Source organism: Rattus rattus, chromosome 1, assembly GCF_011064425.1.
Source record: "Rattus rattus isolate New Zealand chromosome 1, Rrattus_CSIRO_v1, whole genome shotgun sequence".
NCBI classification, from domain to species: domain Eukaryota; kingdom Metazoa; phylum Chordata; class Mammalia; order Rodentia; family Muridae; genus Rattus; species Rattus rattus.
Window position 1 is genome coordinate 28492545 of NC_046154.1, and position 15225 is coordinate 28507769.

Genomic DNA, 15225 nt, shown 5'->3' on the forward strand with positions numbered 1-15225 from the left:
TCCTGGATCTCTTATGCCCTCCTCTTATTTGAGGATCTTAAAAAGCACAACACTGTGTAAGATTATGTGCTCCTTTCTGGTTTTTTTTTTTATTGACCTAAAAGGTCATAAACCTGTTTTCTATTCTAGGAGAGTGTGATCACAAGGGAAATGGTGGAGATGCTCTTTTCTGACGATTCTGACTTACAGTTAGCAACCACACAGAAATTCCGGAAACTCCTTTCCAAAGGTATAGAGCCGGGTCCTTGTCAGAGACTTTAGACTCTTGTCTCTTTCATTTAACTATTACCCATTCCTCATCCTACCTTTCTGAATGAGTCAGGTATATTCCCACTTTTACACTTGATATTCTCTCTTCCAAGAATCCTTTCTCCAAAAATCCTCAGCGCCTCCTTCAGCTACTCTGTGTGTGTGTGTGTGTGTGTGTGTGTGTGTGTGTGTTTTTCAAGACAAGGTTTCTCTGTATAGCCCTGACTGTCCTGGAATTCTCTCTATAGACCAGGCTGGCTTTGAACTTATGCCTCCCAAGTGCTGGGATTATGGTGTGTGCCACCCCCACTCAGCAAGAGCAGTGGTGGCCTCTGTTGGATGGGAAATACACAGGCTAGGGTTCTCATTCCTTGGCCTTTTCTCTCCTTTCCCGATGTGCTTGCCTTAGGAAATGCACAGGTGAGCATTCCTAATTAGGTTGTGTTTGTACTTGTAACATGCCACAAGTATTCTGCAGCTGTAGATGAGTAAAGGACAGCTTTGCAGTGTTTCCAAAAGTGGTCAGAGCGTCTAGAATTGTGAATGGATCAGTCCAAGCTTCTCCTGACTTTTCCTATCTTTCCTGTTTTCCTTTAGAGCCAAGTCCTCCAATAGATGAAGTTATTAACACTCCAGGAGTAGTTGATCGGTTTGTGGAGTTTCTGAAGAGGAGTGAGAATTGTACATTACAGGTAAAAGCTCTCAGGTGGAATGGCCAGATGAGCATTCTCACATGACAGTGGGCTGTCTCTGTGGTATAGCTTAAGGAAATGGGAAAGTAATATGGGGAAGTTACCAATTAAAGTACCTTCCTTAAAAACAGGCTAGTACAGCTTGTGCAGCTAGCAAAGGGAACAAACCTCTGAGCTTGAGGCCAGCCTGTTCAACACAGTGTCTTTTTAAATGAGACAGACAGACAGACACACACACACACAGACACACACACACACACACACACACACACACACACACACACACACACACACACACCCCTCAACCCAGGACACATGATTGGAGAGAAATGACTCCTGCAGGTTGTCCTCTGATTACAAACATGGTATGGCGCATACATGGACATACAGACAAAAAAAGATTTTGGATCTTAGTAATTATGTGAACCTGGCTGAGTTTCCACAGTGTATATATGCAAAGATGGGGCAGGTGCAGCTTTAAGCCACACTAATACTTTCAGCATGCAATAGGCTGGGCACGAGGATTGCCACAGAGTTGTTACCAGCCTGGGCTACATAGCAAGACCTAGAAGAGTGTGGGGTAGGAGAGGGTTTTTCATTTCAGAGATCTGAGAATGTGACACATTGTTTCATTATAAATCAGAGTTTAGTGCACCTCTAACTTACCCTGATACAAATTGTCACTGTGTCCAGAGACAGTTAATGAACAGATCCATCAGAACTTGCTTGAAACACAACCGAGTTCGTAGGTGTGATGTTGGTGTGATGTAGGGGAGATGCAGGTGTGATGTAGGGGAGATGTAGGTGAGATGCAGGTGTGATGTAGGTGAGATGTAGGGGAGATGTAGGTGTGATGTAGGTGAGATGCGGGTGAGATGTAGGTGAGATGTAGGTGTGATGTAGGTGAGATGCAGGTGAGATGTAGGTGAGATGTAGGAGAGATGCAGGAGAGATGCAGGTGTGATGTAGGTGAGATGTAGGTGTGATGTAGGTGAGATACAGGTGAGATGCAGGGGAGATGTAGGAGAGATGCAGGTGTGATATAGGAGAGATGTAGGTGAGATGCAGTTGTGATGTAGGTGAGATGCAGGTGTGATGTAGGTGAGATGCAGGTAAGATGTGGGTGAGATGCAGGTGTGGTGTTGGTGTGATGTAGGTGAGATGTAGGTGTGATATAGGTATGCTGGCTCATGCCTATAGTATATGCCAGCATGTAGGGAACAGAGGTAAAAGCTCAAGGCCAGCCTTGGCCACAGGGTAAGACCTTAGAGAGGAAAACTGGGGAGGAGGGGTTTACTATCCTCACTCTTCCCCTTTCAGAGACGAAAGAACTTCTGGGTCAGTAAAGCCCAGTCGGTCGACCTTCACATGTGCAGCATGCACATCGCTGCCTGCTGCCAACTACAGGATGGTGGGCAAAGACGTGTCTGGTTCGGCTTCTTTATGTGCTAGAGGTTGGCTGTTGTGAGGCAGGTGGTAGGCAGGGCTGCTCAGTCTGGAGTGACCTCTCAGTTGTGTCGTAATCTCACTTTCAGTTTGAAGCTGCCTGGGCTCTAACAAACATTGCCTCTGGAACCTCTCAGCAGACCAAAATTGTCATTGAAGCAGGAGCTGTCCCCATTTTTATAGAGCTGCTTAACTCAGACTTTGAAGATGTACAAGAACAGGTAATACTCGAGCTTTGGTTACTGTTTCAGCGGTACTAACAGTATAATAAAAAAACATAGTAATGCGTATTTGGAGGAACATGGAGAAGTGAACAAGGCTTGGTGCTGCACATATGAATTGGTTAGCCTGTGATACACAGAAACAGGTTTCCTTTACCTGATGTGGATCAGGTCCAAGGTGGGGAGAGAGTCAGAGCTTTCCCTTCCTGCTGGAGGGACGATGGGGCTGTAGTTCAGCCTCTCTGGCTTCAGGTCTTATGGCAGCCTGTCTGTCCCACTGAGCCAGGGCCTCCTGGGGAAGAGCTCTTACAGAACATGCGCTCAGCAAGCATAATTCTAGACCCTAGAAGCTAGGGAGAGCACTTCAGTGGGTCGGGCCCTAACACTGTCCTCATCCTGATGGACCACTTTGTAGCATTGATTATAAGTAGTCACAGAAGCTACCAGGCTCTCATGACAGTCCTTTCACTCCTTTCCAGGCAGTCTGGGCTCTTGGAAACATAGCTGGAGACAGTTCAGTCTGCAGAGACTATGTCTTGAATTGTTCCATCCTTAATCCTCTGTTAACGTGAGTATCAATAGCATTAGCACCCGGGGGCAGGGTCTGTAGGTGGCTAAGTGGCGGTGCATTTTGGGGGAGTTTACTTGATCCCTTAAGATAATAAAGCCCTAGGTCAGGCAGTGGTGGGGCACACCGTAGTCCCAGCACAGGAGGCAGAGGCAGTCAGATTTCTGAGTCTACAGAATGAGTTTGAGGATGACCAGAGTTGCACAGATAATCCTAGCCCTTGGGAAGCCAGCCCAGGCTACATAGCAAGTTTCAGACCAGCCAGACTGAACACAATAGTCATAGGGGTCTGGGTTATCCTCTAGGGTTTGTTGCTAACAGCCCTGTTCTAGGGCATCAGTGCTCAGATTATGGCTTCACTGTTTACAGACTCCTTACTAAGTCCACACGACTGACGATGACACGGAATGCAGTCTGGGCCCTGTCAAACCTCTGCCGAGGGAAGAACCCTCCTCCAGAGTTCGCAAAGGTGAGAGCTAACTAGAATTTCTTTTAAGTTTTGGGCAGACCCATGAGAGTCTCAACTCATGTGCAAGTAAAAGGCAGTTGTCAGTGTAGAGGGCTATTTTGTGTAGGAAAGTGAAAAGGTGGTCCTACAGGTTTGGTGACATTCCCAGGGTGTAGAATTCCATGTTGGGAAGGGGGAGCCATGATAGGCTTAGTGACAGAGCTGATGCAGTCCTCCTTACTCTGCTTCCAACAGGTCTCTCCTTGTTTGCCTGTATTGTCTCGCCTACTCTTCAGCAGCGACTCAGACTTGCTGGCAGATGCTTGCTGGGCCCTCTCTTACCTGTCTGATGGTCCTAATGAGAAGATCCAGGCAGTCATAGACTCTGGAGTCTGCCGGAGATTGGTAGAGCTTCTGATGTGAGTGGTTTCAATTCAAGAGGGTTTCCAAGGTCAAAGAGCTCTAACCAAAGTGAGGCATGGTGGTGGGACTGTAATCCCAGCATTTGGGAGACTGAGACAGGAGAATACCAAATTCAGGGATAGGGTGGGCTGCAGTATAAAAACTGTCTCACAGAACAAAGCAGAAAAGCTACCATCAGCAGATTGCTGACCCACCAAAGGTCTGCAGCTGGAGGCATGCGTACAGCCAGTGTTGGTTTTCAGCAGGGCTGAAGGGATGCGCTGCCTTTCCACTGATCGCTGTTCTTCCTCCGTAGGCACAACGATTACAAAGTGGCGTCTCCTGCCTTGAGAGCTGTGGGTAATATTGTCACTGGGGATGACATCCAGACCCAGGTGAGGAAGAAGAGGGATGGGATCTTAACTCAGGTCAGCCGTGGGAGAACATAAGAGAGAGAGCTGCTTGTGGGAAAAGGTCTTCCTATGTAACTACATGGTCTAGCAGAGAAAGCATGGCTTTAAGTGGTTTTAGCACTGGCAGTTTCTATATTATCACGGTTCCTTCTTTTTTTTTTTTTTTGGAGCTGGGGCCTGAACCCAGGGCCACTGAGCCAAATCCCCAACCCCACGGTTCCTTCTTTTGAACAGTTAGAAACAAATCATCCAGTTGTTGCTTGTGCAAAGCAAAAGCTAAATGGAATGACTGACTTACTGGAATAGTGTAAGGAAATGAAGGCTGGGCCCTGGTCCTTTTGAGACACTGGAAGCTGCGGGATCACCAATACTCAGCTTCAGTATCTGTGCTCATCACCTCATGCTGAACTCATGCTAACCTTTGGGCTGTAATCCTAGCTATTATGAGTGAGAGGCAGAAGGCTCAGCTAGTCCAGGGCCATCTTCAGTTGCATGAAACCCTATCTCAAAAAAACAAAAATACGAATAATAATTCCTTCAAACCAGTAGCAGGGTGGGGGTGCAACTGCTGGGGAGGCTGACGTAGGAAGGAAGAAGCAGCCCAGGACTTTGAGACCTGCCTGTGCGGTACAAGGTCCTGTGTCAGAAGAGTAAAGCAGTGTGGCCCTGCACACACATGGACATGGAGGTGTAAGATAAAGCTGGAATGACCCCACAGCCAAGGGCACTGCGTGGCTCCCTGTTCCAAAGTTAGAACCCGCTGACTTCCTGTCTGCCGTCCTCAGCAGGTGTCTCCATGAGTTAGGTGTGCTCTCACTCCTCTTGCCGGTTATATGTGGCTTTATTCCACTGATTGCTATAGACACTTCCTTGTAAGTGAAGTCACAACATATTAGTCCTTCACATCTTTGTGTGTTGAATTTGAATTCTTTAGTAAGGCTGAACGGTGTTCCAGTGTCTGTGCATTCTGTTTTAAAGCCTTCATCGTCTTGTAAGCGTGTATGTTGTTCTGCTCCCTAGCTGTTGTGAATGATGCTGCTGTGTGCCCTGGTGTGCAGTCTCTGTTTCCCTTTTTTTTTGGTCACATGTATGCAAAAGAGATTGGATAGCATGGTGATTTATGCTATTCTGTAAGGTTAGCAGCCGTATCGTCTTCTGTCTCTACCAGCGCTGTTCTTCCGTGCTCCAGCTTCTCCCTCTCCAAGACATCGCACTTCTGTTATGTCTCTGTCAGCCATCCTAATGACTGTAAAGTGCTGTCCTGGTTTGACTTCTGTTTCTCTATCGATAAGTGATCGTGAGCCTATTGCTAATAGATCATCCATGTATCTCTTTTTGGAGAAATGTCTTTTCAAGCCCTTTGCTCATTTTAGTTTGATTGCTTAGGGTAGAGTTCTTCATGGGGCTGGAGAGATGGCTCAGTGGTTATGGATGGATCAGTTCTGACTGCTCTTCCCGAGGTCCTGAGTTCAATTCCCAGCAACCACATGGTGGCTCACAACCACCTGTAATGGGATCTGATGCCCTCTTCTGGTGTGTCTGAAGACAGCTACAGTGTACTCATAAAGTCTTTTTAAAGAATAACTTTAAAAAATAACTTCATATACTCTGGATCAATCAATACTTGTTTTACAAGTATTTTCTAATATTCCGCAGGTTGACTTTGCACTGTTGATGGTGTCTTGATGCATATCTATTCTTAATTGGATTGACTAAATATTGAATTTTGATACATTTCGTATGCTGTTGTGTTTTAGGTCATTCTTAACTGTTCAGCCCTCCCTTGCCTCCTCCACCTGCTGAGCAGCTCTAAGGAATCAATCCGGAAGGAAGCTTGCTGGACCATTTCAAACATCACTGCTGGCAACAGGGCTCAAATACAGGTAAACTTGCTTCCAGAAGAAGCATTTGTTTCCCGTTATAATGGGAGCCAAGGAAAAGCTGCAAGCAGTGTAGCTCCCTAGTAGGAGTCGGCCTAATTGAATCACCAGGATTCAGTGCCCAAGACCACCAAAACAATTGGGACAGCATAACCAGTTGGTTACATTGGCAGCTAGGTGCCCCACACCGTGTCCCTTCTCTAGTAAGAAGAAAGTGTTTGCAGGTGGGTTAATGGAAAAAAGCCTGAGGTTTGATTCTGGTTTGCTCTTCATCTTTTCCTTTGAGACAATGTCTTATGTAGCCCAGGCTAGCCTCAAATGACCTTGACTTCATGGTCTTTCTGCCTCCACCTTCCAAGTATTGGTAATTACAGAAGCATATGTCACCATGCCTGATCCTTCTGCTTTTTAAACTGTCTGCTTCTGTCCTCCTTCCTCACCTCTCTTTCAGGCTGTCATAGATGCAAATATCTTCCCTGTATTGATCGAAATCCTTCAGAAAGCAGAGTTCCGTACGAGGAAAGAAGCAGCATGGGCCATCACCAATGCAACCTCAGGAGGAACCCCTGAGCAGATCAGGTCTGACTCCTTTCCTTAGAGCCTAAATCATCCGAGCTCTCCTGTTGGTGGTATTCACATGACTCCAGTGTCTTCTGGGGAGCCTGCCCCAGTCTAACTGTCTGAGGTTAACTAGTGAGCTGCTAGTGATCCTGGACTCTGGACTAGATTGCCAGGTTGTTTTCTGTGGTGGTTTTACTTGAGACAGAGTCTTGAGACAAGCTAACCTAGCCTGCCTCAGTCTCCCAAGTGCTGGGATTATGTGCACACACATCTATACCCAGCTAAGTCTTGGGGTGTTTGTTTGTTTAGTTTTGTTGCGATTAGGGCTCTCTGTGTATGCTGAGCTCTCCTTGAGATTGTGGCCCTCTTGCCTCTCGGGCTGGGGTCGCAGGGACATGCCTCAGCCTCGGTTTTCACCTCTGCTCCTTTACTGTAGTGTTTGTCATCTGAACATGAGAACCGTGAGCGCTAGATTTGTCTTTCCCCTAATTACAACCTACTAACCTGTCCACATTAACGTCTCAGGAGAAAGGAAGAGCCATTGAGTTAAAACATTAAAAGGAAACTGTAAGGTGCACCTGATGCTGTACAACCTAAGTCTGAGGCAGGGATAGACGTCAGATCTTTGAATTCGAAGTCAGCCGGTCTATGTAGTGTATCCCAGGTGAGCCAGGGCTGCATAAAGAAGTCATGTTTAAAAGGGTGCTGGGGGTAGGAAGGAGGATCATAGCATTATATAGAAGGACTTTAGATAAAATAACTATATACATCAGAAATCTGGAGATCTTCTCAAATATGACCACAGTTGAATACCCTCAGAATGGAATATTCTGACTAGAGCTAAAAAGGTAGGGGCCAGATTGCAGACAATCTGTACTAACATACCATAGAAGCTGTACTCAGGGGAATAAGGAACCTGAGCAACCTTGGTGATAACATTGTAGCCAAGGTGACAATAGGGCTCTGTTCATTAGGGAAAAGATCAGTGACAGAGAGGGCTGAGGATAAAAAGGCTAGGTGGCTATCCACACTCGGGAAGAGTGCCTTGTTGGGAGTATCGGTGTGCATGAGGGAGACCCACAGGTCAGAGCACCTGGTGCAATTTCTGTGTTCTGCATTAATGTGGGGCATATGTCCTCTCCGGTCCCCAGGTACTTGGTATCACTGGGCTGCATTAAACCCCTGTGTGACTTGCTGACTGTAATGGATTCAAAAATTGTGCAAGTGGCCCTCAATGGACTAGAGAACATTCTGCGGCTCGGAGAGCAAGAGGGCAAGCGCAGTGGCTCAGGGGTCAATCCCTACTGTGGCCTCATCGAGGAAGCCTATGGTAGGTTCTCTCCCTGACCTCACATACGTCTGTTAGTGAGGAAGATATTGGAGCACATCCAACGTTTTATAAACTCATGTCTGTGGGGTTTTTTATTTTTATTATTTATCCATTCATTTGTTATGTATGAATGTGGGCATACATGATATGGCACATGGATGAAGGTCAGAGGACACCCTGAAGGAATCATTTCTCTCTCTTCACATGTGGATCCCTAGGATTGAACTCAGGTTGTCAGATTTGGCACAATCACCTTTACCTGCCCAGCCATCCCAACAGCCCTCAGTCTGTGCTTCTAAAACTGTGCTGAGCTCCTGCTCTAGCCAGGCTCCTGAGCACAGGGTTTCAGACCTCTCCCTGGGAGTAGCTGGGCAGATAGAAGGAATTACTGTCCCTACCAAGCTTCCTTGTCCCACCATCCCCTCTCCTTCTGAGGAGCCCTGGTCAGTGCTGTTCTCATAGGTGCCACCTTCCTCAAAAGTAGATAAGCGTAAGCAAGAAGGAGCAGCACAAAGTGTGCTCCCAGGAGCTGGAAAGCATGCACTGCATTGCTCTGTCCTATAGGCATACCGGATGCCTTAACCTGCCTGTCTCAGAAGAGGCAAATCGTGATTTTTCTCAGAGTTCGCTCACAACAGAATCCAGTCTAGAGCCTCTAATCAATCGTATTGTGCATGTATATATAGACCAGAGGTCAACCTGAAGTATCGTTCCTCAAGAGCTGTTCACCTGAGGGTCCACTGAGTAAGCCTGGCTAACAGGCCAACCAGTAAACAAATCCCAGCATGTTTGTCCCAACTGTATCCCCTTCTCTGCCAGGGTCACGAGTGCTTGCCACCATGCCCAGCCTTGTGTTCTCATGTATTCAGGGCAAGCACTTTACACAAGTCAAGGGCTGGTGTTCCCACTGCTTTTGTTTGGGAATGAGTACTTCAAGAACGGAAAAGTGCATGCCTGTTTTCTTCTTACATAGGCTTGGATAAGATTGAGTTTCTCCAGAGCCATGAGAACCAGGAGATCTACCAGAAGGCCTTTGACCTCATCGAGCACTACTTTGGTGTAGAGGATGACGACAGCAGCCTGGCCCCTCAGGTGGACGAGACTCAGCAGCAGTTCATCTTCCAGCAGCCCGAGGCCCCCATGGAGGGCTTCCAGCTATAATGTCCGCCTCCGGGGAGGGGGCAGGGCACGGCATGCACCAGCAGCCAGCAGAGGAGCAGCCTTCTGGTGGGCAGGAGAACAGGCCCCACCAGCCCCGCACACCTGCTGCCCTGGACACTGTGTTCGTGACCTGCTCACCCCTTCCCTGGAGGAGGGAGTGCCCTCGGGACAGACAGAACCATCGGAGGCTCACAGTGGGTTTGTGACAAGAAGGGGACGTGCGGGTCTATCTTCCTTACACTTTATTTTGGCTGCACACATGTCTTTAACCCAGGAGCCCAGGGGTAGACAAAGGAGGACTGAGGTAATCAATTTGCACCTTTAAATTTTTTTCTTTTATTTTCTTTAGTGGTGACTTCCTTCCCAGTTATCTTTCTTCATCCATCCCAGTCCTCTGCCCTGACGTGTGTAACTCTTGGGTACTTGAGCAGATGGAATATTCCAGAGGTGGGAGGTGGGAGGGGAGGGGAGAAGTCCGAAACAAAGTGTTCTTGCTCTGACCGAATATTAATCTTGTATGCTTGGATTATTTAATTTTTTCTTTTGCACATTTTTCTTGTATTAAGGTTGTTCTTCCCAAAAAGCTGGATTTGAGGATCCAGCTGCCAGCATTGTCTGGAAATAGAGGCTAATAGGGAGGCCCTGTGAGACAAAGGCCCTCCCTGCTCTGACCTGATGCCTAAGACCTCTTTAGTCTGGGAGGATCTCCCTCGCTCTCCTGGAGCAAGTATACCAGTGGAGTGGAAGGGAGGAGCGCCGGCCTTTAGACAGGGCTTCTCCTGTGTAGCTCCTGACCCTGTTTCCTACCCACCTCCCGAATGGTGCGACCCAACTTCATTTGTTTACTTGAAAATTCACCTCAGAGTTGAATGAACCTCTGAGGTGGCTGTGTTTTCTCCTGAGCTTGAGATGGGGGGCTGTGGTCCTTCCTTCTCCTGAGGAGAAAGTCCTGCTCTGATGACCCATAAGTTGCAGAGGAGGTTGGAGTTAGTGTCGTGTATTGGGATAGTCATGAATCCCTGCCTTTGGCCTTTCTTCTTCCTTCTGCCATAGTTGGATCATGTATATTTTACTTCCAAAGGAGAGAATGTCAAAAACTTCTGTATTTTTTTTAATAGTCTGTATTTTTAAGTAGGTCAGTCTTCATTGGTCTTAGAAGGACAAACTGGATGTGAGTGGGATACTGTGAGGAGGACCAGAAAGAGACGTAGAACTTTCTGCTCAGAGGACTGAACTCGGTCCTTATTTTCTCTTATATTCTGGGCCACCACTTGGGACCAACTCTTACTTCTGGAACCTTTATGAAGTAAATCAGCTGGGTCTGATTGTCCAAACCTGAAGGGAACTGGGAGGGCCTCAAGGCCCATTGAAGTCAGCTGCTCTGTTCCTTGCTCCCAAGCAGAAAGCAGCCTGCCTTCTCTGACTCAGTGTCAGCACCGTTACCCACAGTAAGTCCTGACTGCTGCCTCTGTACCAGAGAACCCTGTCAGCATCTCCCTTCTGAGGATCCTTGTACCTGGCTTGCATTTCCTCTTGTTATACAGATGCCCCACCACCACCACCACCCTCTCTCTGGGTAAAGGCAGTTCAGTGCCTCAGAGGCTGCTGCCTGTGTCTTAAGGGGTTACACAGTACACTAAGACGGAGCTCTGAGCTGGGAGGGGGTGTGTTGTGAGCACCTGCAGAGGTGGCAGCACAGTGCCCCACTGTGGTGACCCCCACCTCCCCTTACTTCTTTCTTTCTCTAGAAAAGCGTTGTTCGTACTCCTGTTCCCACAGATCTATCTCTCTGTGCCCTGCACTTGGAGATCCAAAGTTCAGGTTCTTGCTGCTGGCCTCAGCCTTGCCATCCACCATCTCTCCTTTAGTTCTGCATTCCTGCTCCAGAGCCCTCTAAGAAAACTAGTTTGGGGCTGGCAGTTGATACTGAAAAATGCAACTAACATTGGACATTGGCGAGTGCCTTCTGGGAAGGCAAGGAACTGGGCCTTTTTTCACCTGGCTGAAACTGCTCCTTGTTCAAAGAAAAGTCCTCTATGACGCCATCATCGCCCTTATCTGAAGAGTAGACACTGAACATCTCAAGTGACAGTTAGGACCCTGGCTCTGGAGCCAGATTCTCAGCATGAGACACAAATGGCCTGCTCTTGCTTTCCTTTGCCCTTTCTCCAGTATCTCTGGCTTCCCATGGAAGAGGCTGCCCTAGGTGTTCCACACCCAGATCATCTTTACTGACTGACAGTCTGCTCCTGGCACAGACTGGCTTCAGTTTCCAGCTCTCCCCGTGACTACAGCCCATGATGTTGGTTGCAGCCTTTTGGTGTAACCATATGAGTTCCACCCTGCCTGGCACCATGCTTACTTGGGTCTGTGGACACGAGTGCTTCTGGGACACAGGTATTGATAGCCTGTTTTTGGAGACCTTTACCTGGGACCTTGTATCTCCTGCTGCTTCCCTCTGCACCTGGGAATCATCCCCAGGAGCCTGTGTCCTGAAGCTGCTGTTGTATTTAGCTGAGGGAGAGGAAAAGGTTCTTCTGCATGGCGTTTCTTTCTCTAAAACCAAGCCAATAAAAAGACACACTTCCCACATGGAGGAAGTGTGTTTCTACTACTGTCTGCCTGCAAACCTAGCTGCTCACTCTCACAGCTCTGCCTGTCCTGGAGGCCTCTGTTCTTTCTGTGCAGACCTCAGCTGTTCTCTTCAAGGCTCACTCATTTTTGGTATCCATCCTCTTGGGTATTCTTCAGGCTTAGATTCTAACTTCTTAAAGGCAAGAAATGAGCTTCTCCAGGTCCCTGCAGACCCAGGAGCGAGCTAGGATGGTGGCAAGCTTCCCTCGCAGATTGGGGAAGTGTGCAAGGCCAAGTGCTCCAAACCATAGGAGAGTCTGAGCAGTGGCGCTTCCTGAGAGGTAGTAAGGGACGACTTCTGGCACATTCTAGACCAACCTCAACCAGTATTTTTTTTTTTTTTCTGTTTTACCTTTTGTATTCTGTTGTTAAGCCAACAAACTGAGAATTTGCCCCCCTCAGGATCCATGTGGTGGATACTAGCTGCTCTTTGGCCAAAGGCCTTCATAGCTGATTGAATCTCCCAGTCTGTCCTCCAGTCCCACCCCAGAATAAGACATGTATGGCAAGGGAAGAATCAAAGGTCAACTCCAAACAAATCTGAATGAAACTTACTTTCCTTTTGAGAGAGCATCTTGTTTGAAGCCTGAACTATGTGCAGGACCAAAGCTGGCTGTGAGAAAAGCAGCCAGAAACTGGGGAGCCCAATTCCCAGAGGGCAGATGCTCTCGTGATATGTTTTCAAGGGCCCGGGCTTACCTCCCTGCTTCTAGGCCAGCCTGACTTCTGATGCTCACACTAGCACATGCTGGTGACGCCCATTAGCCCTGCGCTCCTGTGGCACTGATTTTAAGGTTTCAGTTCAGAGAAACAATATAGCATGTGCAGGGAGCTGTGAAGGAAGACTGAGATTGCCTGGAAACCTGTCAGGGGTTCCCACCATGAACCCTCAGAAGCTGCACGTGGGCATTGGCTTTGTTAGCCAGCTTTTTGGGGAATCTTCTTTTGACCTATTACATAATGAAGTGGGCCTGAGGCCTCAGTGACCAGCATGTGGAACGTCGCCCACAGACAGCCTGGGTTTCCAGGTAAGAACCCTAGGAAGATGATTCGAATCCTCACAGGTTTTGCTTTCCAAATTCATTTGCTTTTATTTTTCTAAGAACTGTAAACTCTATTTTTTCATGTTCTCAGGGCCCCTGGGTAGACAAACCAAGCTTGATCTCAGAGCAGAAATAGGCCAAGAGACCATGGCACTGAGTGTGCTCAGTCCAGACAAATGATATTTATATACCATCCAAATTTGAAGAGAAAATGTATTTCTTTAGGTTTCAAACACTGTAATAGATACAAGCAAAAATAAAAACCTGTTGCAAAGTTCTGAATTGTCTTCTTTGGTTTGGAATGACCCCGACTGAGAAGTAAACATGAGACCTGGGCGATAGATGGTAGAGAACTTGGTAGCATGCCTGAAGCCCTGGATCTAGGTATCACATAAGCCAGACTTGTAGAGGAAGAGGGTCCAGAAGTTCAAGATCAGCCTGTCTATATGAAACCCTATCTGAAAAACAAAGTGGGTGTCTCAGCAGATCAAGGCATTAGCATTTCAGTAGGGTGACAGTTGTACACGCTATTGGGGGTTAGTCATTTCTTTATATGTAGTAAAAAGTTTAAATGTAAACTAAATGTTAATTAAATGTAATTTTATATGTAGTTTAAAGTTTCTCCTTGATTAATCACCAAAACTCTAGGAAATCATAAAGCACTGGATCACAACCAGTCACCAACAAGCATTCTCACATCAACTTTTGCTGAGATGTTGAGATCCAGCGCTCCCGTAAAGAAAACCACCCAGCCACAGTCATCTACTCAGTGTTGAAGCCAGCGTCAGTGCTGCTGTCAAACACTTAAGGTCTGGCTGTATGAAACTGAGTTTTGGCCAACGTGGTAACGTGTGCTGGGGGAGGCAGAGCCAGGAAGGCCAGGAGCTCAAGATTATTGGCTGCCTAGTGAGTTCAAGACCAACTTAGGCCTCAGGAGTTCTTAGTTCAAGGGGGGGGGGGGCTCGAAGCAACAGGTGGGGCTTTAATCAGCACACAGGAGGCAAAGTCAGATCTCTGAGTTCAAGGTCTGCCTGGTCTACATAGTCCCTGGACAGCCAGAGCTGTATAGACCTTGCCATAAAGGGGGTGGAGGGAGGAACAAATTATGTGTACCTAGCAGTGGGAATGACAGTTACATCAAGGTGCTCGAGGAGAGGGTGTGTCTTATTTCCCAGCTGGGGTTGAGGCAGAACTGCTTGAGACTAGGAGTTTAAAGGCCAGTTGGGCAACCCAACCTAACAGCCAACGTGCGTGTACTTGCATTTGGAGGCCAGAGGCAGTGAGCCTTTTAGAGGCAAAACTCAACCCTGTCCAGTGCTGGGGTTACAGTCTCACCCCGATGCAACCTGCCTTTTTTGTAACCTTGGTGTTGTTTACAGGGCTTGCCCAAGACCATCAGAAAACAGGTATTTTTATTATGATTCAAAACACTAGCAAAAATTATAGTTATGAAGTAGCAATGGAAATAATTTTATGGTTGGAGGTCACGATATGAGGAACTATATTAAAGGATTGCAGCAATGAGAAGGTTTAAAACCACTATTCCAGAGTATCCTCTTTGTATGGAATTTTGTGAAGACCGGATGTAGATGCTACCTCTTTAGAGATTTCCAGTATGTTTATTGGGAAGCAAGCAGGGCATTGGTTTCCAGATACCTTTAATCCAAACCTTTTTGAGATACAGTTCCCTCAGTAAATGTAAATTTTTTTAATACTTTGAGCTTTGATCACTCTGGGTAAGTGCTCTGCCACTGAGTTTATTATATAATATTGCCTCTCAAAGTTACATCTGAACAGACAACACTATTCTGAGTCCGTTTGACAGACCTATTACAGAAAAATGGACACATTTAAGGACCCTAAAACAAAGTCCAATTAGCACAATTTGCAACATGCTCTACCCCACAGCCTGACTCAAGCCTCTGAGACTGCAGCATTTAGCCAACAGTAATTTCAACACTTCATGGCTAATGTTATAACAGAAGCCTAGCCAGACCTAAGAGAACTAGTATAAAATGTAGGCTCTTAAAGTGACCTGTGAGCAGGGACTTAAAATGCTTTGTCTCTAGGTGTGGTGCTAATCCTAGCACTCAGGGAGCACAGCAGGCAGAACTTTGTGAGTTTCTAGGACAACTTGATCTATATCGAGAGTTCCAAGTCAGGCAGCACTAGAAAGC

The 15225-nt window shown here is 47.1% G+C and overlaps 1 protein-coding gene across 1 annotated transcript in view; it reads left to right on the forward strand.

Annotated features, from left to right (window-relative positions):
* The window catches only part of Kpna6 (karyopherin subunit alpha 6), a 32245-nt gene extending 18919 nt beyond the window's left edge, over positions 1–13326 (forward strand). Inside the window, exons 4-14 of the mRNA XM_032897046.1 lie at positions 130–229; positions 847–941; positions 2477–2608; positions 3088–3176; positions 3546–3645; positions 3880–4043; positions 4343–4421; positions 6197–6322; positions 6771–6898; positions 8032–8210; positions 9184–13326. Of these exons, the coding sequence (XP_032752937.1) occupies positions 130–229; positions 847–941; positions 2477–2608; positions 3088–3176; positions 3546–3645; positions 3880–4043; positions 4343–4421; positions 6197–6322; positions 6771–6898; positions 8032–8210; positions 9184–9371 (1380 nt within the window). The 3' untranslated portion in view covers positions 9372–13326. The remainder of the gene's footprint in view (positions 1–129; positions 230–846; positions 942–2476; positions 2609–3087; positions 3177–3545; positions 3646–3879; positions 4044–4342; positions 4422–6196; positions 6323–6770; positions 6899–8031; positions 8211–9183) is intronic.
* Positions 13327–15225: the final 1899 nt, after the last annotated feature.